Source organism: Argiope bruennichi, chromosome 6 (assembly GCF_947563725.1).
Source record: "Argiope bruennichi chromosome 6, qqArgBrue1.1, whole genome shotgun sequence".
NCBI lineage: Eukaryota > Metazoa > Arthropoda > Arachnida > Araneae > Araneidae > Argiope > Argiope bruennichi.
This window is the reverse complement of record NC_079156.1, coordinates 135,513,323-135,539,664: the sequence shown is the minus strand read 5'-3', so window position 1 is coordinate 135,539,664 and position 26,342 is coordinate 135,513,323. Positions and strand designations below refer to the sequence as shown.

At 31.0% G+C, this 26,342-nt stretch overlaps 1 protein-coding gene across 1 annotated transcript in view; it reads right to left on the bottom strand.

The window, feature by feature from the left end:
- Positions 1-4,150: 4,150 nt before the first annotated feature.
- The window catches only part of LOC129972078 (prolyl 4-hydroxylase subunit alpha-1-like), a 42,146-nt gene continuing 19,954 nt past the window's right edge, over positions 4,151-26,342 (bottom strand). Inside the window, exons 8-14 of the mRNA XM_056086059.1 lie at positions 16,489-16,653; positions 14,191-14,264; positions 11,861-12,011; positions 10,965-11,027; positions 10,807-10,875; positions 8,326-8,422; positions 4,151-4,357 (exon numbers count right to left, since the gene is read on the bottom strand). Coding sequence (XP_055942034.1) covers positions 4,254-4,357; positions 8,326-8,422; positions 10,807-10,875; positions 10,965-11,027; positions 11,861-12,011; positions 14,191-14,264; positions 16,489-16,653 — 723 coding nt within the window. The 3' untranslated portion in view covers positions 4,151-4,253. The remainder of the gene's footprint in view (positions 4,358-8,325; positions 8,423-10,806; positions 10,876-10,964; positions 11,028-11,860; positions 12,012-14,190; positions 14,265-16,488; positions 16,654-26,342) is intronic.

The following is a 26,342-nucleotide window of genomic DNA, read 5'->3' as shown; positions in this document are numbered from 1 at the left end:
TTTATTTTTTTTCCAGGATTCCTAACGTCTATTTGTATAGAATTATTCAAGTACTATGAAAAAATTGAAAAAAAAAATATATTTATTTAGCACACTTTTAAACATTCGATAGCTTTCTGATTTACGTTATTAATTTCTAGTAGTTGTTCATTTCTAGAAATCATGCAATAAATATGTAACTTAATACTTGATTTTTTTCACAACAAAAATCAATTATGCTTAAGTTTATTATTTAACAGAAACAATATTTTTCTTAGGAACCTTTTAAAGTCCGAGATGATCCCCTGCGTGTGGACCCAGAATTTTGTAAGTATCATTGCATAGATACTTTGAAATAAAGCACAATTTTCAATGAGGTAAAAGGCTGCTCAATTATCATTGAATAAACAAGATGATGCCGAAAATTAAAAGAGATTCGAAACTACAAGTTCTCCAAAAAGGAATGTGTCAGTTCTTATGGTAAATTATAACAAGTTAATTTTAATTTTGTTGCGATATGCAACAAACTATACATGAAATTAAAAGTAAACTAACCTAATAGTTTTACAAATGTTCAAAATGTGCATCAATACACAACCAACCTAAAATCCCATTCTGTGTTGAACAAGCCCAAAGTGATGGAAAAAAATAGTCTTTTCAATTCTGTATCAACCCTGACAAATAATTAGGTAGCGGCGGAACGTACACACAATCTTTTATCTAGCCCTGAAGGGAAAAATAATTACATGGCGTTATGTCAGTTGAATTTACAAGCCAGTTAAAAGATCTTTCCCATCTCGATCATTACGGCCAATTCAGCAGTTATTCTCATACAAAGAGATTCCCATGAAGACGTGCTCCATCCTGTTGCCAAATAAAATTTACAGCTTCATGCTCTACTAATAGGGGAAATAGCCATTCTCTCAACATATACAAATCATCCAACCCTGTTAGATAGCTTCAGCGGAACAAGATGGTCAGTACACTTGATGTCGGGAACACAAAGCAGAAAACATTCCATTTTGATCAATCTATTACGTATTATACAAGTTCATGAAGATATTCTGACTTCCAGATACGAACATAATTGTAATTTACCTCCCCATTTAGATGAAAAGTTGATTAATCGCTGTACACCATACGATCAAGCATGTCATCTTTCCGCTCAAACATGTAAGTTGCAAAGTTAAAACGTACACCATAGTCATTTTGGTATTAAAGCATGTACCAACTGCAACGAGTTTGGACGCATGTGTAAATATGAAACCTTTTTAGGCAAATGAAGTTCAACACTTGCTTTCCGAATAAATTTCTGAGGTTAACGCAGATAAAATTCTCAGACATGGTTAAAATTCTGACAGACGCTTTTTCTCATCCAGTGCTTTTCCCTTTTCAATTTCATCCGATCGTTTCGAATTGCCCATAACATCGGTGGGCGTTTTTGCTACGTGGGGAATAACATTTAAACTTTAAAGGAAATGCGCACTGAATTGAAATGGCAGATTCACTCTTTGAAAATTGCAGAACATAAAATGCTTTTCGCTCAGAAGTCGCCATTTTGAGTATGTTGCACCACAAATGAATAAAACAACAAAGCATAGTACCTGCACATGCGTTTATCCATCACTCTTTGAGTTTCTTCTTACTTGTTAACTTGAAGCAACCTTTCCCATCTCTTAGTTGATACTATTAAAATTTACAACTGGGACATTCTTTTATGGGCATTTGTATAACAGAAAACTTACCACGATAATATATTTCATTTTCAAAATTTGCTCTTAATTTTAGTAATGATAATATGCACACACACACACAATACAAAATCAGTTGCAACGCGCTGCCACATATATTCCATTATAAAATAAGGAAAAATATTGTTATGAAATGCTTTTTAAAATATACTTAAAAATTTACTAAAAAAGAATAAAGTGAAAACTTTGTATGGTGCATAATTAGCATCATTGATATTTTTAACTTTAAAGAGATGCAAAGATGATAGGTTCTCATGTTATTAAGAGAAAATTTAAAAAAATATTTAAATTAAAATTTTGAATAACTTTTCTTTAATAAGTACATATTATCCATGGAGTAATTACATGTCAATTATCATATTCAAAGATCTTTCAACGACTTTCTCTGTATAGAATTTTGAATTTTTCTTATGCATATCACATAAAGTCTTTAATTAATAGTATATCATCCTATAAAAATTTGTACTTTAATTAGTTCTAAAATATAACGCATTATTTATTAAGCGACAGACATCATATACGAGCTAACGATGGTAAACAACATCTAGAATTCTACAAAGCTTTGCAATGGTGCAATTTTGAAATTTCGTTGTTTTGAGAAGATTGTACTTTATTATTCCAAAACCAATGACGCTATTGTGTAGAAAGAAATAGAAATAAGCTATTAAAATGCTAAATAAAAGAAAAGACTTCTTTGTTAATGCTTTTAAAGTTTTTGATATCTTGAATATAACGAGGAGATTAGAACGATTTTATTAAGTTTAGCATTCTGTTCAGATTCATCCGGGACGTCCAATTACTTTAACTTAACTTGGACGGAATTTGTGGAACCCGTGGCCTGGTGATAAGGCCTCAGCTTTGGAACCCGAGAGTTTCAGGTTGGAAACCCAATTCCACCGAAGAGTCATAGTGTAAGCGTATCTGGTGTATGCCAAATCTGTCGGGTCCGCTTGCGCAGTGTCGAAGCCCGGAGACGCCGTCCTCGCTACCCGACCGCGGCTCGAAATTACGAGGCCCGTTCCAAAATAGCCCTAGTGTTATTTAAAAACAGGACTTTTATGCATCTGAAATAAACTCAGTTAAGGTATGGAAGCTTGAGGAGAGGGACGCTAGCTCAGGTGTCGTCATCATCATCTGACGCGGTTCAATATTTCGAGGTCCGTCCCAAAACACAGCAGTGTTCCTTTGAAAAAACGGGATGTTAGTATAACTAACTAAACTAAACTTCATGTAATTTGGTTCCACTTATACGCTACTTCCATTTTTTATTTTCTATTTCGTACAAATATAATCATTTTCTTTATTTTATACAGTCAGGAAGTACTACAAACGATCACCTCCCCCAACTCGTAAGAGGAGTACCAAGAGCCGAATTCGGGACTTCTTCCATGATTGTTTTTGCGGGTGTCTTCGGAGACCTGGATGAAACTTGGAACACGTAATGAACACCCAAGCTCGGATGAGTAGAGATTTTTTTCAAACATTTTTCATCATATGTGTTTCCTGAAATCTTGGATATCTTTTTCTGCTTGAGTCTGTTGTATCAGATTTGAACTCTTTTTGATGAGATGACTTCAAATCCTACAACAGAGAAAACTATGTATCGAATTATGAGAAGTAATTTCAATAAATACTGAAACTCATTCTGGTTGTCGATCGGATAGAGTTTCTTTGAAATTATTGTGTCGATATTCCTTGCGGTTCTAGCTGATCAACAATTAGACTAAGTCTATGGTTTTTGATAACCAATACAAGAGAAAAATATAAAATTGGTTTTTTCTTAGTTAGTCATAGAAATTATGTTCTTATTATACCCAGAATAAATATAATACTGGAGAAATTTTTAAAGAGATATGGGTATTACTTGTATTGCAACACATAGAATATTTAAAAATAAAAACTCCTCGAACCAAAATGGAATGTATGGCTCATATTTCGGGCCGCGGTGGCTTAGTGGTAAGGTCTCGACTTCGGAGCCGAAGGGATTCAAGTTCGAGGCCCGATTCCACTGAAAAACGCATCTGCGCACGTGGTGCACTGACAAACGTCCTCCCGCTGGTGTGGTGCAGAAGTTTGGAGAGAGGTTGCCAGCTTCGTCATCTGACCGCAGTTCAAAATTACAAGGCTGTCCCAAAATCGCCCTATTGTTACTTTAAAACTGGACGTTAATATAACTAAAACTAAAGGGCTCAGGTTTTTTAAAGAGCTGGAAAGAGTGATAACTCATTGTGGCAAACAATAAGACGCTAGAACTTAAAGTAATAGCTCTAAATAATTTTATATGCGTTTATATATGACATATGTGATCTGCAAGGTAATTAGAGAATATGACAGATTATTTCCAATGGAAAAATAAACAGCAAATGCAGCATCTGTGTGCTCAAAGAAAAAAATTCTATTAAATATACGAACTAGCAGATTTATTAGGAAAAGGATAAAATATGTATGAGTATTCAAATGATACATAGTTAGAAAATTCTTTTGATGATATTTTATTTTCTTGAGCATATCTTGTTGGTGCATTCATGATTTTTCGAAAGCGTGCGTTGGCAGTAGAGATGATTCCGGATGTATTCCGCATTTCAGCCTGAATTCCTGTCCCCGTTCATGAAACCAAACGTTTGTCACTGAAAGAAAAAATTATATTTCATTATTAATGCGATTATTTAAAATAAAATTATTCTCTAGAATCAGCACATTTCAAAATGAACAAATACAATTTAATTTCTGACTGAATAAAGTTGTTGATAAAAACTTCTGATAAATACAGGTAATATACGTAATTTACGATAATACAGGTAATATACGATATGAATGTGCAGAGAAAAGAAGTAAAGACCTTAAAAATGGAGATAATTATTACTTACAGAGTTTCTTTTCTTAGAAAATAAATCAGTTCTGTTTATGCATTTAAAATTAAAATAATTTCCTTTCACTATTTTATATCGGGGCAATTAAAATGAATGATAATTAGAAATATGCAGATAATAGAAAAGAAAATCGTCTTGAGCGTCTCGTCTCTCTAATATGCAAATTAAAAGAAAAGAAAATCGTCTCTCTATAGAACAAGATTTGAATCAGCTCATAAAAAAAAGAATATACCCTTATGGTACAAAAGATATTATCTCTCGAGAAAAAATAAGAGCTAAGAAATATAAGGAAAAATGAGATTGATGGCAGTTATGTCTGTCACGTCATATCGACGCATAGAGATGGCAACAAAATAAACAAATGCAAGAGAGGTAACTTTGAAAAAAGTGATATTGACATTAATGAACTGAAAACGGTTGATCGTAATGGCGCAGTAACACACGCAGGGTAGAGCAGTGGTGTTATCATATCTAAAAGTTAACATTTCGATCACATTCATGTGGTCCATTTATTTATTTCATTTCATCATGAGATAATTCAGATATTTATCAGAATACTTGGACGGAGAGACGACGAGGCCAAAGTTATTCTCTGATCAATTGGCAAAAAACAACTTAATTATGAGAGAGTACCCGTTGTAATTTAGTGGCAATTAAATCAAATGTAACCAAAGCAAATAAACTTATTTCAGTAAAGACTAAGAATGCCAAAGAAACGTCGTCAGAGCAATTGACTCAAGATTATATGATCCACGTTTGACTATAAGAAATCTCTGATCATTCCCGACGGCTGGCTAATTTTGCAGAAACTAAGGATATATGTTACACTAACTACTTTTGACTACCAGTTTATTTGCCTAACGACATTTTAGACTGTTAAATTATTAATATAGGGTGCACTTCTTAAAAAAACATTCATCTTGTAATTTGATACTACTAAAACACATGAATTTAAATAAAGCAATTAACAAGGTGTATATATTACGAAATAAAGGCGAAAATAAAAATCCTACTATGGATTTAATGATTGGAAAAATCTCATGCTTGAATGCTTTTATGGAAGGGTTGAATTCCATGATAACGTTTAAGAAACATTGTTTCAGATAGTGCATAAAACTGAATTAAAAATAATATTGAAGTTAAATGAAAAATTGTATGAAAATGAAATTTATATCATTAGAAAAGACTTCTTTTTTGTATCTTAAGACAATGCATAAAGCTTTGTTATAAGGTAATTATTTTGGAAGATATGAGTATCATTTTCCATAGGCAAGTCATAACGAATATGGCTAGACTTAATATACGGCGCCGAAATTGAAAAATGTTGAGCTATTTTTCGCCAAATATAATCGTGATAATTTTTTATTTCAACTTTAAAAACCGTTTGTTATTTCTGGTATACACCCAGGACTGCAGACTTTTAGAGAGGTTTTAGACAATTCATATGATTTTGACGTGATTGAGGTGAAACCGTACATTATCTGAAGTCTTACCTCAATTACTTATCTGGCAGCGGTTAAGCCTGCATTTGCGCTTGATTGAATTTTTTTAAGGCCTATTTCTTGTTTTCTTTTATATCTTCTTTCCTCTGACTTCATGACCTCTTAGACAAAGCGGAATATTTCCATAACATTTCTAATAATATTTTGTATCTCCATTGATTAGCTAAGTGAAGCGCTTGATTCAGTACAGCTTCAAAAATGTTCAATGAACGAAGCAGTCTGAAATACGTGTGTCATTTTGTTTACATTTGGTTATTGCCATTCGACAATTAGTAATAAGCTTGATTTCTGTGCCACTTACGTTATCGTTTTACATATAAAGTTTTTATTAACTCTTTTTTTCATAGAGCAACATGCCGCTTTTGATCTCTATTTCCAGTAACTTCAGAAGCCCAATTAGGGTCCAGATTCGAAAAATCGACTTTTTTCATTCTTTTATAGTAAAAAAATGCTATAACTAAAAATATAAGTATCTTTGTAAAATTTACTAAAAAATCTGTTTAAATATTTATTGAAATTAGAGAAAAATTGTGAAAAGATAAAGCTGCAACTTTGGAAGACATTATTATCTATACATAGTATAAAAAGAAGTTTCCTGAAAGCGTCTGTATGTTGAAACTCGAAAAACTCCAGAAATACTTAGTAACTAATTTTGGAGATATTTATATTGAAGTCATATCAAAATAAAAAAAGGAGTTTTATAATTGCTATTTTAGTTATTTTCCTTCTACGATTCGCGCATGCGCAAAGCAGCAATATCTGTGCTTTTTACTTATTCGTGCATGAGCGGAAATCTCAAACTTCGCATGTGCAAATAGCAAAAGCTGTGGTATTCATATGCGATACATTTCTTTATTTACGTCTGATTCTTACAGCGATTCAAAACTCATTATCCCCAAAAGAAGAAATGAAAGAACAAACGTTCCTGATATTTGGGCCGAAAAGGTGTACTCCACTCTGAAATTCGATCCATGTGTGGATTACAGAAATGATGCCTCGATTTAAATAGGAACGATGTCTATAGTCTGTCCATATTGTTTAGCTTTAAGAACAGCTTTGATACACAGTTATTGTCGCCAAAAATAATTTATAGCCAAATTTTAGCGAAATAGCCGAATGTGGCGGGAAGGGCAGCAATAGGGTAATGGTAGCAAGAGCGCCACCAACAATTTGCCAACCTCGCAAGGCGCAAAATGACTATATAAAGCTTAGCCCAGCTTTTAAAGGGAAAGATAAATCAAACGGCATGTGTTGTTTACAAGGGAAAATTGAAGCCATTTTAACAGTCTAAATATGGAACAGCATTGATATACAGTCATTTTCACCCAAAAATTGTTTATCACCAAATTTTAGTGAAATGGCTGAATGTGGCGCGAACGTCAGCAATAGCGTTCCCAATCTAAAGTTTCCAAAGAACGCTGCAACAAATTAACGGATATATAGAAAAAGAAGTCAATAAATGCAGTAAAATGAAATGACTGCAAAAAAATTAATCGAAAATAATGAAAGTAAGCAGAAGAAGTACGTGCATCAGGAATAAAATCAAGGGAATGAACAGGAAAGATCGAAATACAGCAGCATGCAGTAATATAAAAAAAATGGCGGCCATGCAACCCTAAACAAAGTGACATCGAAAAATTGCCAACCTCCAAATGACTGTATATCAAAGCTTAGCCCTAAATATTTCTGAATATGTGCTATAAAAATTGTTTTGTAGTTATTTTTGATGATTTCTAAATATTCTTTTGATCCCGCATGACATTCCCATGTCATATCGGGTGGAGGCTAGACTTAAGTTTAAAGCTAATTTTTCCTTTTGGATGTTATGCCACGGGCAACGCTGTGCGGCTACTGCTAGTACAATAATAATTTTATACAACTTTTAAAGACAAAAAAAGTTTTCCAAAGTTTTTGAGTAGAAACTCTTAAATTTCAGTTTCTTTTTAATTAAAAATATAATTAATATTTTGAAAATCCCTTTTTTTAGACAGTACTTAGTATGCAAGATTTAAATAAGTGGCAGCTCTAGTTGTATAACATTGAATGCATATTAATCTTTACCTATAATCGGAACTGCTTTATGACTGTTAACTGACTGAAACTTCATCTGGAAACAGGGGATAACAGCCATTGATTCTATAAATCCCAATATCTTACTTCTTTCAAGTTGATCTTTACCTATAAATCTTGCAATATACAATAAAAAATTGCAAGAATACTTACCCCACTTGGATCCAGTGACCACAGGACACGCACCGTGGAGTGTCAAAATATCACCAATACCATTCGACTTCACGTTGTGCCAAAATAAAGCTGATCCCTGATTGAGAAAAGTAAATATTTTAATTACTGGATATCGTGTGTTTAAAAATGGGAAGCAAATCTAATAATACCGTATTTTAAAAACATGCTTCGTTTAGGTTGAATACATTTTGAAAAACAAAATTTCATGGTTGCAATTATAAAAAAAATACCGTTAATGCATGGCATATTTATATTATGCAACAATCACATATAAGTTCTCATATAAATGTTACAGCTAATGTAATTGACTAAATAGCGCGTTTAATTGAATATTAAAGATATTATCGAAAACGCCGAAAATTTTGCTTAACTTTTAATTAATTGCATTTTTACAAAATCACTCCAAAATGCAGATTTTTGTCTACCAAAGGACATTTGTATTAAATTTGTTAGATATAGATCAAACAGTGAGTATCTATAGAATGGCATCAGACATACGCAAATTATTATTAATATTATTCCATTAACCTTTCATTTCCTCTTACTAATATAAACTAAAGTCAGCATTTTTTCCAATCTTCAAAACATTCCCTAAAATCGTTTTCATGAAACCCAATTACGATTTTTTTAAAATTTCACCAATCGATTTAAAACGCCGATCCTTTCAGAGAGAATAAGACAATGTCAAATGGCGCTATACCAAGGGAATACAGATCTTGTGCAGGTGTGTTTACTGGATATTTTGTTAAAAATTCCCGAATGAAGATGCATTATCGTGATGTAAAACTGATGAATCATCTTATCATAATTTAGGCCATGTTCCACGAACTACTTATGGAAAACATTGCAAAACGATAAAAAATATTATATTTTATCAAATCATAAGACAGTTACTTTTCCATCAACGACGCTATCATTAAAATGGATGTAATCCTTATGAAGCTAAAATCTTTGATGCTTGGCGCAAGTTTTGTATCTGGCACTCATGCGCCCGTTGCAAAGTTTTGGTATCATTAGAAAAAAAAATTATTTTTCAGCGATATATCGGTCTGGCGATATAACAGCTGGCTAGCTGACGAAAGTGGTCCAAAACTGTAACACAATCGACAAAACCTAAATCAAAAATGAAAAAGAATTTCTTCATACAACAGGGTTATAATCATTGTGCATTCTAGTTGCATTAATCATAATTTCAAAACTTGTTATAATCTTAAAGCAGCACGAAGGGTTTCTTCAGGAATTGCAATAATAGGGTGTGCTATTCTTGCTTTCAATTTAGACAGAGTCCGTATGCTTTTTCCATAGAAACACTCTTTCTGTAATATCCCCAATCAGAAATCATAGAGATTAAAATCTGCAGAATGAGGAGGTTCAGGTAGTCAGAAAATATCTAGAAGGTATCCGATCATCTTCAAAATGGCCCAATCATGCTTCACATATCGGTCAATATTTGAGTCCTTTTGTACCATCTTGCATGAAGACAGTAATCCCCTAACATTTGAAAAAATGATTTTCTTCAATAGAAGTTTGTAGTACTGGTCTCCTACGATGGAAAACCTTTCAGGTTCTTAAGAGGCATTTTACTCAAAGAAAATGAATGAAGAATGAAATCAACAGTAAAATAACACTTTACGGTAATGTAATCAGAATGCAGAGGCTGTTCATGCACAGCTTTGTTACATGCTTAACCTCATATGAGACGATTCTGAGTGTTCATTGTTTTGTCTATGGAAAAATGTGCCTCATTTCATCCTAAAATATTCCAAGGCTGATTCTATGTCAATGGCGATTCTAGTCAGAAACAATAAACAAAATCAAAGCATTGTTTCTTGTTTTGAAGGTGCAGTTTTTGCACCATCAAAACAAGAAACACGTGGAACCTTGTATGGATACCTTTTTAAAACGGATCACAGAACGTTCCGTGCCCTAGACCAAAGAAAAGATAAATCACGTGACATGGTCCAAGCATTTTTCGATAATTATTGGAACTGGAAGCTCTTTCAACCACATCAATAACAACTTCTTCCACACTTTCATCTAAAATCCTCTTTTCCAGCGCACTCACTTATCCAATCTTCTCACATTTAGGATGCCTCTGTTTCAATTCATTCTTTGACACATGATCTTTCGAAAGCTTCTCAAGCGTCGAATTTCTCGCAGTGTCGCCAAATCATTACCGCAGTTCTGATATAAAAATTTGACCAATTAAACTCAATCTATCTACTACTGGGATTTCTAAATGTTCCTAATTTCAATAAAGATTTTCCTATATTACATGAAAAATGACATCTGGTGGTAAAAATTTCACCTACTATTTTTTGAAGTTATCTTTTTCTTATAAACCATATGCACGTAAGCAAAGTTTCAGCGAAGTGCGTCAACTAGACGGGACTTTACATAGATCTGAATAACGTCACTTTAATTATAACCACTTGTATTTATATATTAAAAAAATCTTACTTTCTTTGGCCACACAGTGATATTGAGCCTCGGGAAAACAGTAGCGCCTCCACCACTGACATCACTTAACTAAAAAAAAAGATTACTTCGTGAAAGCTTTCTTTATGTTTTAAATGAGTTGATCATTAGACTATATGAAACAAATCAAATGTACCTACATAAGTTAGCCAAGTAGCAACCCGATTTCCCATTTCGGGTCCGAAGTAAGTTTCCGTGTCAGGCTGCAGATCAAACAGATAAATACATTTGATTAAAGAAATTATGCTAATGTTTTATGTTTTTAATTTTATATTTATTAGTTTTAATTTAAGTTTTGAATTTTATTTCGAAATTACAAATTGCAAATAATAAAAAAAATGAAGAAGAAAAAGAAGCGATTGCAAGTAAAGCAAAGCATTATTAGATCAAAAGTTTACTTTTTCTCATTTTAACTTTTTTTTATCATAAGAATCTCATTTTTTTCCATTTAATGAGCGCCTATATGTTTTCTACATTAAAATTATCCATCTATTTTTGTACTGAGCACTTGTACGAGAATTTGGTTTAAAAAAACAATTTAAAAATTCTCATTTGGATTTTTTAAACCAAACTTAACCATTCCATTTTTTACAATAATAGAAAAAATATTTAAGGATATTGTGGAACTGATTATTATTTGACGATTATATTATATTTTTATGAACATTTTCTCTCATTTGACAGCGTATTTAAAGACTGAATTTCTTTCTGTATATTAAAAAAAATGCTTACCTTTAAAATTACTAGCTTTAAAATAATTACCTTTCTTATTACTAGAAAGTCATTTTTCCTATCACTATTGCAATACATTCCTTTTCTTAAAATTACGATTTTATATGAAATGAAAGCAAATATTACATCTTTCAGTTAATCTTTTATATATTTTGGAACGCTGTGTAAAAAGCAGTTGAGGAAATATTGATAAAATTATTTAATTTTTTTCTAATACTGGATAAAAGCTGAAATTCTACAAGTAATGTAGAAATAAAGCAAATGAAAAGATAAATTGGTTATAGAGAAAAATCAAATTTCATACCAGCACGTCCATGTGCAGATGGAAATGTCCTCCTAACCCATAATTGGCCATTTGGAAAGGCTCTGCAGAACTGGAGGACAGACCAGTGATGGCTTCAATGCGATGATACATTTTCGGAATCAATGGGTGGTCCATCTCTCTTAACCAGGCACTAGAGACCCGAAAGAAATCATTTTACGTTTTACAGTTGTTGTACAAGGCTCATAATTGTCATCGCATGTTTAACAATTCTTGTATGAAAAATAAAAATGTCACACCGCCGTTTTTAACGAAATTGAAATTTAGATTCCCAATAATTGATTTTCCTCTAAATTTATCTTGCCCGGAAACACTTCAGATACGGATATGTGTAGCTTCCAGAAGGGTGACCTCTGGTGGTACAGAAATGATTTGGGGTCAGGTACACCCATACTGATGATGGGACGTCAATGACTCTTAGGATTCAACCATAGTTCTCCCGATGCTGTCTCAGTGTTTCGATCATTCAATATTTCTCGCTTGCCTAAGGACGAGTCCGACTAAATGTGATGGTATCTTTAGATTTGAATTATTTACTGGGGTGGGAGGGACAAGAGCTATAAATCTGACCATGCTGCATCAGGAACTATAATTAATAAAGCCATAGAATGAAAGCAATTTGGAAAAGGAATGTTTCCGATGGACGGCCATGTCTCGATATGAATGATAATGTATAGCAATGCCACATAGATTTAGGATGTTATAGTCAATTTCCATAGAATTTAAAATAATTTTAAAAGCTCTAGTTGTACCCAACATTCTGTTTTTTGGTCCATTTATACCCTCTGTTTAATCCTTTTAAATACTTAAGGAGAAATGATGAATTCTTTCGAAAAATTCCTAACAGAACAAGCAATGCCACAATGCTACAGCAAAACACATATCAAAATGGTTTTACATGTTTGTATCATCTTAAAATCCCAAAATCGGGATCGAGATAGACAGTGTCTCTGGAGAGTCTTTGGAAATTCGATAAATATTAAGAACTTTATATTAAAAATTATTGAAAATGGAAGAAAAATAATAATGCAGAAAATAACACTGCTTTGGCTTAATGAAATAAAAATATTACCACTTTTTAAAATAATAAAACAGCAAAACAAAAACATTTGAAACAATTAATTTGCACAAATGATATTCATTCTTGAAGAAACGATATACCAATGCAATCCATAAAAAGATCAATATAAGAAATATTTTAGATTTGTATTATTATTGTTAATTAAAAATCGACCTTTTTGCATATGACGATTGGTCCAACAGGTTTAATAACGGATAATGGTTTTATTCTACACACAAAAACAAGAACACATAAACAAAATATATACATAAGAATAGTGGTTGAGGTAAACAGCATCACACAAACAGCAAATCGTTATTAAACAAACCCAGCAGCATAAAATGCACAGAGAGAACTAACTAGAAATCAACACAACAAATTCAAAATTCACTCGATTACTTTTCTCAATTCGACTGACTCTCTTCAGCTTTGTCTATTGGGTTTTTTATAGTTCCCATGACTGGGTAAAAAAAAGCTTCTGGTAAGATATCACAACTTCGTTCCTAATCTAGATATCGTCAAAATTTGAGCAGTTTCGAAAATCTTTTTTTACCGACAAGTCATCATCAATAGATGGGTAATGGCCATTCAGTAGCCATTACTCTATCTATAAAATTATCTTTCTTATCACAGACTTACTGAGCAGAGAAGCAATCTGTGTATATAAAACATAAAAGCATGTGACACAGGAAAGACTCTTATTATTTACTGCTGAATGACAACGAAACATAAGCAAATTCCTTACAAGGAATCAAATAGTATAGTCAAATATAACTCATGCGCCAATCCCTAAACTATAATCTCAAAGATAACAATAAATCAAATGAACAAAAGAATGATATTATAGATTGCTTCTATAATATCATATTCAATGAACCATCCAAAAATGAACCATTATTAATACTTAGATAGTGCTACCATCAATCGACAAGGATCGCAAACGCTTTTATTCTTATAATTTGCAAATTTATAAACATAATTTTAAAAGACAATGTGATTTTGAAATTTTAAAGCATTATATTAAATTTTGATAAATTCTTATCTTTTCACAAAAAGCAGCTAAATGCATATATATAAGAGTTAAAATATTACTTGTAAGACATGTTTAAAAAAGTGAGGAATTTTGGCATATATCAATGTATTGACAAAAATAAATAAATAAAAATAAAGCACATTCCATAGCTTCTCAATGATTTAGCTTCAAGGCGCGTACTTTAAACCAATTTTTTTTAAACAGCTAAAAACCACTTACATTTTTGTAACTCTGGTATCGGACACTCGATGACCAAGGCCTGCATTATACTCCGCAACCTCCGCTCTCTTTAACTGAAATGAAAAGGACCAATACATCAACCATACACCATACTTGCAGGAAGGTCAATCATTTTTCTTCAAAGTCGAATTAATCTCAAAATATTCGTTGTCATCCATAGTTAAAAAGATTTATTTTTTATGTAAATTACAGGATATATTCCTTACTGCATCTTTCACTTATCTAATTTTTGATGGCTGAACGCGTATTGAGCAGGGGGAAAGGTTCAAAATACATTTAACTTTAAAAGTGAAGTAATATATTGAATAAAAATTGATAAAATGAACACTATTTCTTTGAATTTAATAAAATTTTCATAGTCATGGCACACAATAAAAAACACCAGTCTAGAAACTAACTAAGAAAGTGTTAAATAAATAATTAAATAATGCAGATTGACACAAAAGTAGAATTGTTATCTATAAAACGTCTATCGATAAAGATTGCTAGCAAGAACTGTTACCAACGTCACTTGCGAACGGGTGGGTCAATCTTGAGGAAAAGAAATGCACACATTTTTCAATGTCCGGATGAAATTGTTTAAACACATTCTTATTCTCAAACACATCTCCTTTTGACTAGAGTAGAGGTGCATTGTTTAACTGATATAACATATGGAAAATTTATACGAATTTGATTCCTATGTTTCAATTTGTCAAACTTACAGATCATTGCGAGATTCAAAACTATAACCCAACTCTCATTATGATACACGCCACTAATTTATCTTTTATAAAATTTCCTTTTTCAACCTGTAAGGTTAAAAACATGGTTGTTTTAAATTATTAGAAAACTTTTCTGAAATATTAAAGTAATAATTTTTCACTAATTTGGAAATATTGAACATAAAATGTTAGGGAAAATTGTCAAAAGATTTTTATTACATACAGACACGCATGAATTATTTTACTAATTCGTAATATAATAGTAATTTACAAATGAATAGCATTCTTTTAAATAAAAAAATGCATTATGTTTTTAAAATTGAATACGTATAAGCTTTGTAAATACATATTACGTATTCTTGAAAGATCTGAAAACGTAACACTTAGGAACTTGGTTCAAAAATGAAATTCATATTTTGAATGTATTAAAGCTATTATCATCTAAAACTTTTGACGGAACTTTTTGCCATTAATGTTTTATGAAGGCTTTCAAAACAGGATATGATATTTTGCAGCATCACCTATCCACAGATTCTGCTAAAATAAACTCTCAAGACAGTATTGTTGCAAAATGAAAACTAGCTTCCATTTAATTCAACTGATTACTCTGTGTCTACGAAAGAAATCTACGAAACTTTGAAACAGTTTTTGAAATGCCTTTAATAGAATAAGTACAATTGGTATTTTTGTATTATTAGTTGAAAGTTGTAATTATTCTCATAGATCTTCAATTAGGAATACGAAGTGTAATTGTTTTTTGTATAATTAGGTGAGTAGAGCCCAAACTTTGCAACTTGGAAAGACAAAACAATGATAATTAGAAAAACAAATATTAGATAGAATAATGTACAGAATTAATCAGTAGTAGAGATAAAAAAATAATAGACAAAAGTTGTATGAGAATCATGAACAAGACTAGATCAGTCTTCAAATAATTAAATAACAGATTCTCTGCAATCGGTGAAGATAAACTAAAAGAATGGATTTTCATTCTTTTAGTTCACACAGATCCATACGCTCTTCCACGATGAAATTTTTTATAGCATGCTACTACAAGTTTTACAAGAAGTTTGGAATTCTTTTCATTGTGTATCAACGAATTTTTTTAAGAATCGTGAAATCAAAGATTCTTGTAATATTTATCTGCATAAAGAAAATCTGCATAAAGAAAAAGAAAACCTGGGTGCACTAAATCTGAAACTGAGACCGATGAGTTTCGCTAGGTTATTTCTAGAATATTCGAAAAAAAAAAAAAAAGGAATGCCAAGAAAACCGGTCCACAATTTTGTTGGTAGACTCCGGTTGGAGTAACATGAATTAAATAGATACACACATAAAATATTTAGTTACAAGTATCTTAAGACTGGATGATATTTTCTGCTTTTCATTTTTACACTCATGTTCAGTAACTCAAGATTAGTAATAAATGACTATTTAAATTTCAGAGGAAAGATTTCCATCCTGAATTATCGAGCGTTTAGGATGATAACTACTTCTAATCTTTTCCGATTAGGGTGAGGTAGTTACACTGAAGTTGATATAAATAACTTGCTTTCGAGAAATGGCAACTTACTGCGGGAAGGGCGAGTGATTTCATGATGTTGATCTCCCGATCGGAAATGATATCGTAGAAGAGCGATATCTTTGGTTCATCCCACAGCTGCTCCTCCTTCACAGGTTGCAGTAGCAAGTAGGGGTGATGTGACTGAAGATGGCACTTAAGATTGGATGAATAGCTCTATAGGAAGAAAATAATTAAATAATTTGGATGATTTGATTGTATTTTTTTCCAGTGGCTAAGAAGGCGTTCACACTATTTCTCTTGTCGTATTTGTAAAAGTTTTAAAATCAGAAAATAGGAAGTGATAACTCCAGAATAGAGCTGTGCCGATTTTCGATTTATCAACAAAAAAAATCGATATTTTTCGATGTTAGTTTTTGAAAAATATCGATCTCTCGAATTGCGTTTTCGATTTCGTTTGGTTATCGGTTAGTGTTTATTTTTTGTTACCCTTCATACAGAATTTCTGTTAATATTTCGATAAATCCTGTCATATTCTAATACATAAAAATACTGGTTTTAAACGCAATATTATAAATTGTAGCATGCAGACATTGCTTTGGCATTGACACACTTTATTAAAGGGGTTTTAACAAAGCTGTTTTTATTCAAAAGAAAAGAAACATTTTTTATTATATAAATTGAAACTTCCTTTTATTTGGAGTCGTTTTGATCAGTCAATATGTTAAGAGATGCTATTTATAATAGATATAAATAAATAATGATAAATAAATATGATATAACATAAGCATCCAAGGTTATTTTTAAAACTAACAACAACAATCTTGAGTGCTTATACTCAATGACCGACCAGATGTTTAGATATTGTCTGCAGGCGGCATATGCTTTTTATTAATAAAGACAAGTACATTTACTGGGATTAATCATGATTTTTTTTTCCTTCAACATGCCAGAGTTTCGACTGGTATAAATAATTTGGAAGAAAAAAAATAATAAATAGAATCACCAAAATTAGTTGTTTGTCAGTATCGCACAAAGATTCCAACAGGAGACGCAGCATTTAATTCAGTCCATTCATTATATTTGAGTTATCCTTTGGAAACTTTTGTATAAGATTTTTCTTAACCATTTTTCCACCAAAAATACGGCTACCGGCATTTTTATAAGCTCTTCTCAGCTCTTCGCTGGAACGCAACTGCTGATCGAAATGAGGCGGCCTGTCGTCTAAATGGATCGAGGCCAATATCACCATTTAAGATATACAGTATTAGCCCAAATGAACGGCCGGTTATTAAACATATATATTTTCAAAACTATTGGAAAGAAACATAATCAGTAAAATTTAAAAATTAAGAAAAACATTATATATTTTTTTTAAAATATAAATGTTCTTTTTGTGAATGTTTCTCAATAAGAAAAACATGCAATCGATAATCATTTTCATTCCGCGCATTTTGAGGCTTTACACTGTAAATGTACTTAATGCAGCAATTACGCGTTCTTTGACTACTTTCGGCAATGAAAGATTGTAAACAAGGTGTTTGGCGTAACTCAATAACAATAGAGCACATTAAATAACATACTAGGATTTTGGTGATATGCTCCGAGGGGTAAATCATTCTTGTCTGCTCTACCAAGCCTTTTGGAATCTCCTCATTTAGATGGTCGCAAACATCCAAACCCTACCATCTTTTTAAGGAGAAAATTCGGGTTATCATCGCTTAGTTGGGGAGAAAATGTCCAGATAATTACCTCTTGTTGAGCGATGTAAAAACCCAAAATTCCAAACGTTTATCCTCAGTTTTGTGTATCACTATTTATGTTATGAATAATACTTTCGAAAGTATTAACTTTTAAAATTCCATCCGTCATTTACGCTGCCTTATATCTTTAACATCCTGCTCGTATATGAAACAGCAAACTGAGTTTATCACTAAAAAGTTTAGACAGCCATATTTTAAGAAGACTGCACGAATTTCTCGTTTTGTTCGTCACTAGAAAAACATATGCGGAGTTCTCTACGACATAATCAAAATTAAATTATGAAAATAAAACCAAAACTAGGAAAAGTTGCATTGATTTTACATTTATTCGCGGTAACTACAAGCGGTGAAATTTGAAACAAATAGCGGGAACTTGAAACAAGTTTACGAAAAGGAAAGAAAAAGAATGAGAGAGAGAAAGAGAGTGGGGGGAAATATAAATTTTACTGTAAATAATCTATAAGACCTTGAATTAAGCAACGAAGTTTAAGACGACATAATTCTTATTTGGTTCTTTGCGAAGATCTGAAAGACACGTGACAAGTTAAGCCACTGTCGTCTGTCAGTTAGTGTCGCATCTAACTAGAGCTGTTTTCCTCCTTTCGAAAATATATTTACCATCCTCTTCGGTGCGCATGCGCTTAGCGAAAGAAGAGGAGATAAAAACTAGTACTCCATATTTTTAAAAAATAGTTAGTAATATTGGGTGAGTGAGTGAAAGTGTTTGCTTTTAATGTCTTGTTGAAGTTTTAATAAACAGTTTTTAAACAACTTGAACAGTCCATTTATTTCTGCGACCTGGAATTTCTAAGGTGGTTAATGAGATTTAAGTATTCATCACTGGTAGAATTAACAAGCTGGACCTTGAAAAATAATCCTAAAATCAAAATTTTGTCAATAACCATTTTCTCCTAAAACTCTGGTGATTATTAAATCAAGATACGAATTTTTAAATAAATACCAAAATAATATTTGCTTCACTGAGTGGGCGGTGTATATGGACGAGATGACGGCGCTTGTTGGTAACCAGGATGACAAGTGCGCCAAAATGATGACCACTGCAGGAGAAGAAATCGCGGCTTCTGAACCTTAATTCGAATTCAAAATTAAATGGTCATATCATGGAAGACTACAGAAAATATTGGTTAAATAATGACTTGGGAGAGGGGGGGGGGAGCATATTAAAGAAACGTGTGTGCAAACATTTTAAATAAAAAATAAATTTTTAATATACTTCCCAATTGGGCCTATGTCATTTCCTTATTATCTGAGTCGTTTTAAAATCCTTGATTCATCATTATGTAGAATTTTATGTTATGTATGTACTAGCAGAAAAATAAAAGACGCAGATCAATATATTTTTGACTGCGTCCATAAGGAATAAATCTTCGGATAATTTTAAAAGAGAAAAGTTTAAAAATGTATTCTTTAATGAAAATGTTATTTTTAGAACTAGGAAGATTTTCAAATTCAGTGGTTCCATGCGCAATAGACGCAATCATATGTTTGGCGCAGTCTATCCGAATCTGGCTTTTGTGCCATAAACTTGAAACTCAAACTCAACTCATTTGAAGGACATAATCTTCATTTTCGTTTTCTTCTCTTTTTTCTAAATTATTTGACAGACAGAGGTTTTTTTTTTTTTTTACTTTTCTAAATTGCATCATGGATACTTTTGCTTTTTTCCTTCTCCACTGTGAAACTTCAGTCTTTTACTGAGTGTAGATACTTAATTCCTCTTGTCCACCTGCCTTATGAAATGTTTTATAAATTTGGGCTCGTATATATAAATTCGATTTACTACATGTATTCACAAATTTATACGTAAATTCTAAGTAGCGTAAGGAATTAGGAAGGAATTTTTTTTTGTCTTCGTCCTTTCTTTTTCAATTTAAAATGATGGATTGAGATCACAAATATTTTTCATTTTTGCCAGGGAGAAATCCTTTTGTAGGTTTAACTAAGCAATGCACTTTTTACCAAAATAATGTATTGATTCACTTGCCTCACTTCCAGAAGTGTTTCCCAGTTTCTACTTAATCTCTGGGGAATCGGTACTTACATTCTAATCATAGTAACAAATTTGTTTGATGTGGATGTATATTGTCTCGAATTGTCTGTTTAAAATTACCCCAGATTACCGGTATTTTTTACTTTCAGTAAAAATGTCTTTATTTCATTGAACGAACGATTATAGTTATATTCAATATCTATATTCTTTAATGATATTTGGAACCTTTGGTGTACTTTAAAATAATTTTATCACCAATGAGGTCTGAAAAAAATTGGGACATGAAATCAGTAATGACAGTATGACAAACAAAAAGTAATCATTTAATATTTAGAAAGATAATACAGTTGACCAAATGAATGGATCTTCTATTTTAAAACAGAGGGCTCAATCCCCAATTCAACTCAACTTTTTTAAAAATTATATTGTCTGAAAAAAATTCCTGTTATCTTCTATAAGGATAGGATTTGGAAGCATTCCTCAAGACTCGCGAAAACCACAAACTATTCATTAGCCACTAAATAATCGAAAATGATTCTCCTTCAATTATCACCATCGTAATAATCTCAACTTCATAAATTCTGCAGAAGTATGAATGAAAAAAAAATATTCGTTCTGATATTTTCAGTGTTTTAAATCAAAATATGCATATTTATTGAAAATCAGCCATGGATTATTCGAAACTTTTTTACCTACCCAATTTCCATTCTTGTTAAATAGAGTCAGAATCATCTTCAAATTCCTTCAGTATCATCACGCCTTCACTTTTCTCCATATCAGTTTAGCTGCTTTTTCCCACAGCTGACGTCAAACGGTCTCAAATTATTTTTAATACACAGCTTTTTTAAAAGTAATATGTATGCTAATTATATAATTTTTTAGATGGCTAATTCATGGCTAAAAAATAAAAACTACTGGAGAGGCACATAACGCTGTCGCATTACTGTTTTCTTATCATACAATGTATAATTCTACACCACACACACACACACACACACACACACACACACACACACACACACACACACACAGAGAGAGAGAGAGAGAGAGAGAGAGAGAGAGAGATATGAGCCGTTTATTTTGAAAATGGGACAAGTCCATTTTTTGTTATTGCAAGATATTTAAAGGTTTGCGTTTCAACAAATTTATGAATATTGGTAACTATACATAGATATATTTTTTGTATTTTGTGGTATCAGATAATGTAGGTTTATAATCCAATAGTGTTTACAGTGCTGACTAAAAAAAATAAGAGTTCCATTATAACTAAATGAACTTGCCTCACTTTCAAAATTAAAGAATTATTGCAATCATTCATTTAATTGGGAAATAATATTTCAGTTGCATCAGCCTTTTTTTAAGAATAAAAACAAAATACTATTCAAATTTTATAAATATTTATTCATTTGATAAAAAGGGAAACAAAACCAAGAATATTCTAGTAGAAAATATGACATAACAAACCATTCAGTTTTATTAAGAATTTCAATGAAATTATATATTTCAGTTTATACATAGGTATAATCAATTTGAATTTTATTCAAGATTTAACATTTTAAAATATTCATGATGAACGGGAGGTATATATGGTAATAAATCCATCATATCCTTGTATTTTTCAGACGTAATAAATCTCCTTTTTTCTTACATAAAAGATAATTTTATATATCTAAAATTACTTGGAATTATTTGCCTTCCTCGTTGTTTTGACAAATCGATAATTTTAAATTCAAAATCTCATTCTATCGAAGTTTTTTTAAACATTTTGTATGGTGCATCCCTTGTAAATCTGATCCAGCATATATTTAACCAATTCACGGTTTCTCCATCGGTATTTTTCTTTCTTTTTAAGACCGCTTTTTCCAGAGTTTGGGTTGAAAATAAATTTCCATGTTTAATTTTATGTACTAAAAATTTATTATGTTTTCGACAATTTTGTATTACTTTATAGTAATCCTGGGGAATATGCAAGGAACTGGTTTCTGGATTGAATAGTTACTGGATAGTTCACTCCAAAATCACGTTCGTTCGTTAGAAATGAATGTCCTGACAATAAAAATTTGTGATCAATGATATTCATTTCGTTGTCACTGGACTGAATAATCAGTGATGGAATTAAACATTATTATCGACACACAAAATTAAGATATACTTTTTATTATTTATAAAATACTGTACAACCACCGATTTTCAATATCAAAAATAAATAAATAGAAATACCCTAGATTTCGGACATGATGTCGGACGGCCACATTTCCTTCACCATAGAGCAACCGGAACTAAATTTCGCCATAATATATTCGGTCAAATATATTACGGCAATCTAAGATGGACTTGCACCACTTTCAAAATAAACAGATTTTCAATATTATTAAGAGCTAAAACTTCCATCTTCAAAATACTAGAATCAAAATATTTTTTTACTATAAATGTTTTACTCAAAAAAAGATCACAACAAGTTTGATCTATAACTGCCATTATCTCTATTTTTTTCAAAAATGGACTTGCCCCACTTTCAAAATAAACGGCTCATATATATATATATATATATATATATATATATATATATATATATATATATATATATATATATATATATATATATATATATATATATATATATATATATATATATATATATATATATATATATATATATACTAGCCGCCTTTAGCGACCAGCCGGTTCGCCAATCTTAATGTTCGTTTAAATTTTAATAATTAAATATTTTACGCAATTCCAACTTTAATACATTCTTCATCAAAATATTTTAAAATTCAAATTTTGATAGTCATATAATTCACTCATAATATTATAAAGGCCTTCAGTTATAACGTAATATGTATCTCTCTAATTTTCTGTTACCTCTCGTAGAATTTATGCTTTAAATTAAAGTGGAAAGAATTAATCTGCAATTAATATAATAATATTTTTTACTGAAACAAAAAACTTTTTTATAATATGATTACTGAAAACAGAGTCACTGAGCGTTTAAACTTTATGGGCACTAAAGAATATCTTCCTTAATTTATGTAATATCTCAAGAATTTGTCAACAAATTTTTCTCAGATTCATCATGAACAGATCGATTCATTAACAATGTTTAATTTTAAATGCAACAAACACTCAGAAAATAAAACGAATCGTTTAAAATAATCGGTTGAAAACAGGTTAAAAAAACTACTTAAAAAACGATGTACTTAAAACTATAAGCGTATACAAAAAATATATATCTAACATGAATACAATTTAATTACAAAAACATGCAACTAACTTAAAAATAATTTAAATCATCCGTTGATAATGGTTGTCATGTCAACAATCAGAACACAATGCGCATGCGTGAATTTTCATCGCCAGTTACGGTAACGCAAATGCGTGATTTTTTCTACGCCAGTTGGGGTAACGCTATGCAGATTAGAAATTTTTAATTTCCTTTTTTCTGTTTTATTTTAATTCAAAAGTACTTAAGAATGAATCTGAAAGATCGATTCATTAACAATGTTTAATTTTAAATGCATCAAACATTAAGAAAATAAATAGAACCGTTTCAAATAATCAGTCGAAAAATCTTATGCCTAGCCTCATGACTGTTGGGGAAAAAAAACTGAAGCCGTACTCATTTGGCGTTGGGGAAAATGAAAAGATTTTTTTGGCGGGAAAGTTAGTTTTTAATTAATAATTAAAATTCTAATTAAAAATTCAAAAAAGGGCTATTCTATCTTTTAAGTTAGATCAAACTGCACACGGTATGCAAATTTGATTAAAATCGGTTAAGCAGTTTAGGAGTCCATCGCGGACAAACAACGTGACACTTAATTTATATATATATATATATATATATATATATATATATATATATATATATATATATATATATATATATATATATATATATATTAATAAATTTGAACGGAAAGGAAATTGAGTAAAAAAATCATTTTGGGTTATAATTTTATGGGTATAAACTGAAAACTAGAAGCTAAAAAAAATTTAAGAGACTTAACTATCGGCTTTCATGTCTTCATTTAAGACGGATTTTTTGTATTTAAACTTTTTCAATTGAGCTGTAATAATTCCTTTCTAATCTTATTAATTTTTTACGCAGTGCTCGCTCTATCTTCAAAACATACCTTCATAGCAAAGATTTTCACAAGAGGAAGAAAACTTTCTTTCCAATTCATTCTTGCATAATGTAGCTTTGAAAAAAATAAGAAACACATAATACGTTTCCCACGGACAGCGATGCATTTTCAATCAAAGATATTACGAAATAATATTTAAATGTCGAAGCATACTACGGTATTTATAATCATTATTGATATATGATTATAGTATTTATCACCGAGGATATTTTATATAATAGGAATTATGTCAAGGCCAGCAATGAAAAGTAGATACCAAAGCAATTGCTTCAGCTACTCATTTTTTTCTTCGAATGGCCTTCAATGTAGCATAAATAAAATATAGTTTTACTAAGAAATAAAATTCTGAATCGGAAAAGGAAATTTATCAAAGAAACTCTATAATAAACAAAACGTTTTTCAATAATTAAAATTTATATTTCATTGACCAAAAATAAAATGAAAAATCGTAATGATAGAAATGAATAAAACTTTCGAAACCATCAAATGAAATCCCATGAAATCGGTGTTTGTCAGGCTAAATGGTGCGCAAATACCTTAAAATTCGTTTCGTTTTCTTTTGTTTGTTGATGTCTTAAAATGGTACTATCTAAATTTACAAAAGGATTACACATATATTTTTTATTTATTTACCTGCACTATTATTATCATCATTATTTGTTATTGTTTCTACTTATTTTTATTCTTAAATTCTTTTTATTGCATATATGCTTCAAATAAGTCATAATCTTGCACTTTTTATATTTTCTTTAAGTTCCCGCGTATTCTAATTTCATATTTTTAAATTCTTATTAATTGTAATTAAATTATATATTATCTTTTCTTCATACGCCTAAAAACGCAGCGAATTGGAGAGTCTGAACGCTTAAGCCAAATCTGCTTGATTTATCTAGTCTGGGCAGACTAGTTTTCTACTTCTTCTTCTCTTTTTTTATTCTTTCATACCTATTCAGATTAGGTGAAGGAATGTAAAGCTCGACACGAGTTTGAGGGAACAACAATTTTTTGTAGATATATACTATAGTTATGAAAAGTGGGAGAAAATGAAATAAGAAAATATATTTACAGTGATAAAGAAATAATAAAGAGCATAAATAACACTTACTCAATACTAATTATAAAGGCATAATGAATAAATAAAATTTATAAAATGTATATTTTCTGATATGTCACAGAAGAACGAAATGATTAAACAGCAAACTCTATTTGATGCACTCAAAGAAAAAAGAAAACACTTTCCTGCTTTTTGCAGTGTAATCTGATGTTTGCTTATTTTAATGCAATTGTGCTCAGTAAAAGTGAAATCAAAACTTTCGTGGTTTGAATACACGACTTTGAATTTCCTGTCATTCAAACATGATTCAATAATGAAGAGATTCTCACCAATACAAATATCAAAGAGAGGAGGGAGGTCAGTCACCTTTTGTTTCATTAGAAACTTACGTCACCGCCTCCGGCTGCCGAAGTGAGAAATTAAATTAAGTATCGTCCCTGCAGTTCTAACAGCTTTAGCTTTAATGGCATCATCCATTACATTACGCTTTGACTTCTTTTATCTGTGACTGCATTAAGGAAGAATGGAACAAGGCGAACGATTCTGTTCAAAGCCTTAAAGCAACATTTGGGCGGGAGTTCCCCTTACGAATTAAAACCAATTTCGCATGAAAATAGTAGTAAAAAACATTTAAGTATTTCCTTTTGCTTTCTTGAATATATAGAAAATACAGATATTTGTAAAAATTAGTTCAACATCTAGATTTCGAACCACTATCGATCTTATAAAGCTAATAACTTCCATAAACGCTATAAAATGGACTTATTATTGAGATAAATAGATATTAAATAAATAAATAAATATTGTAATAAAAGTAATGAAGTATCCCAGGCTCCTTTTGTCTCACAGTTCAACGGACAGAACACAGTATTTGGAATGATTCTGTAACACTGCATGTGAAAAAAATGCCTTCAGGAATTTAGTTCAGTTGG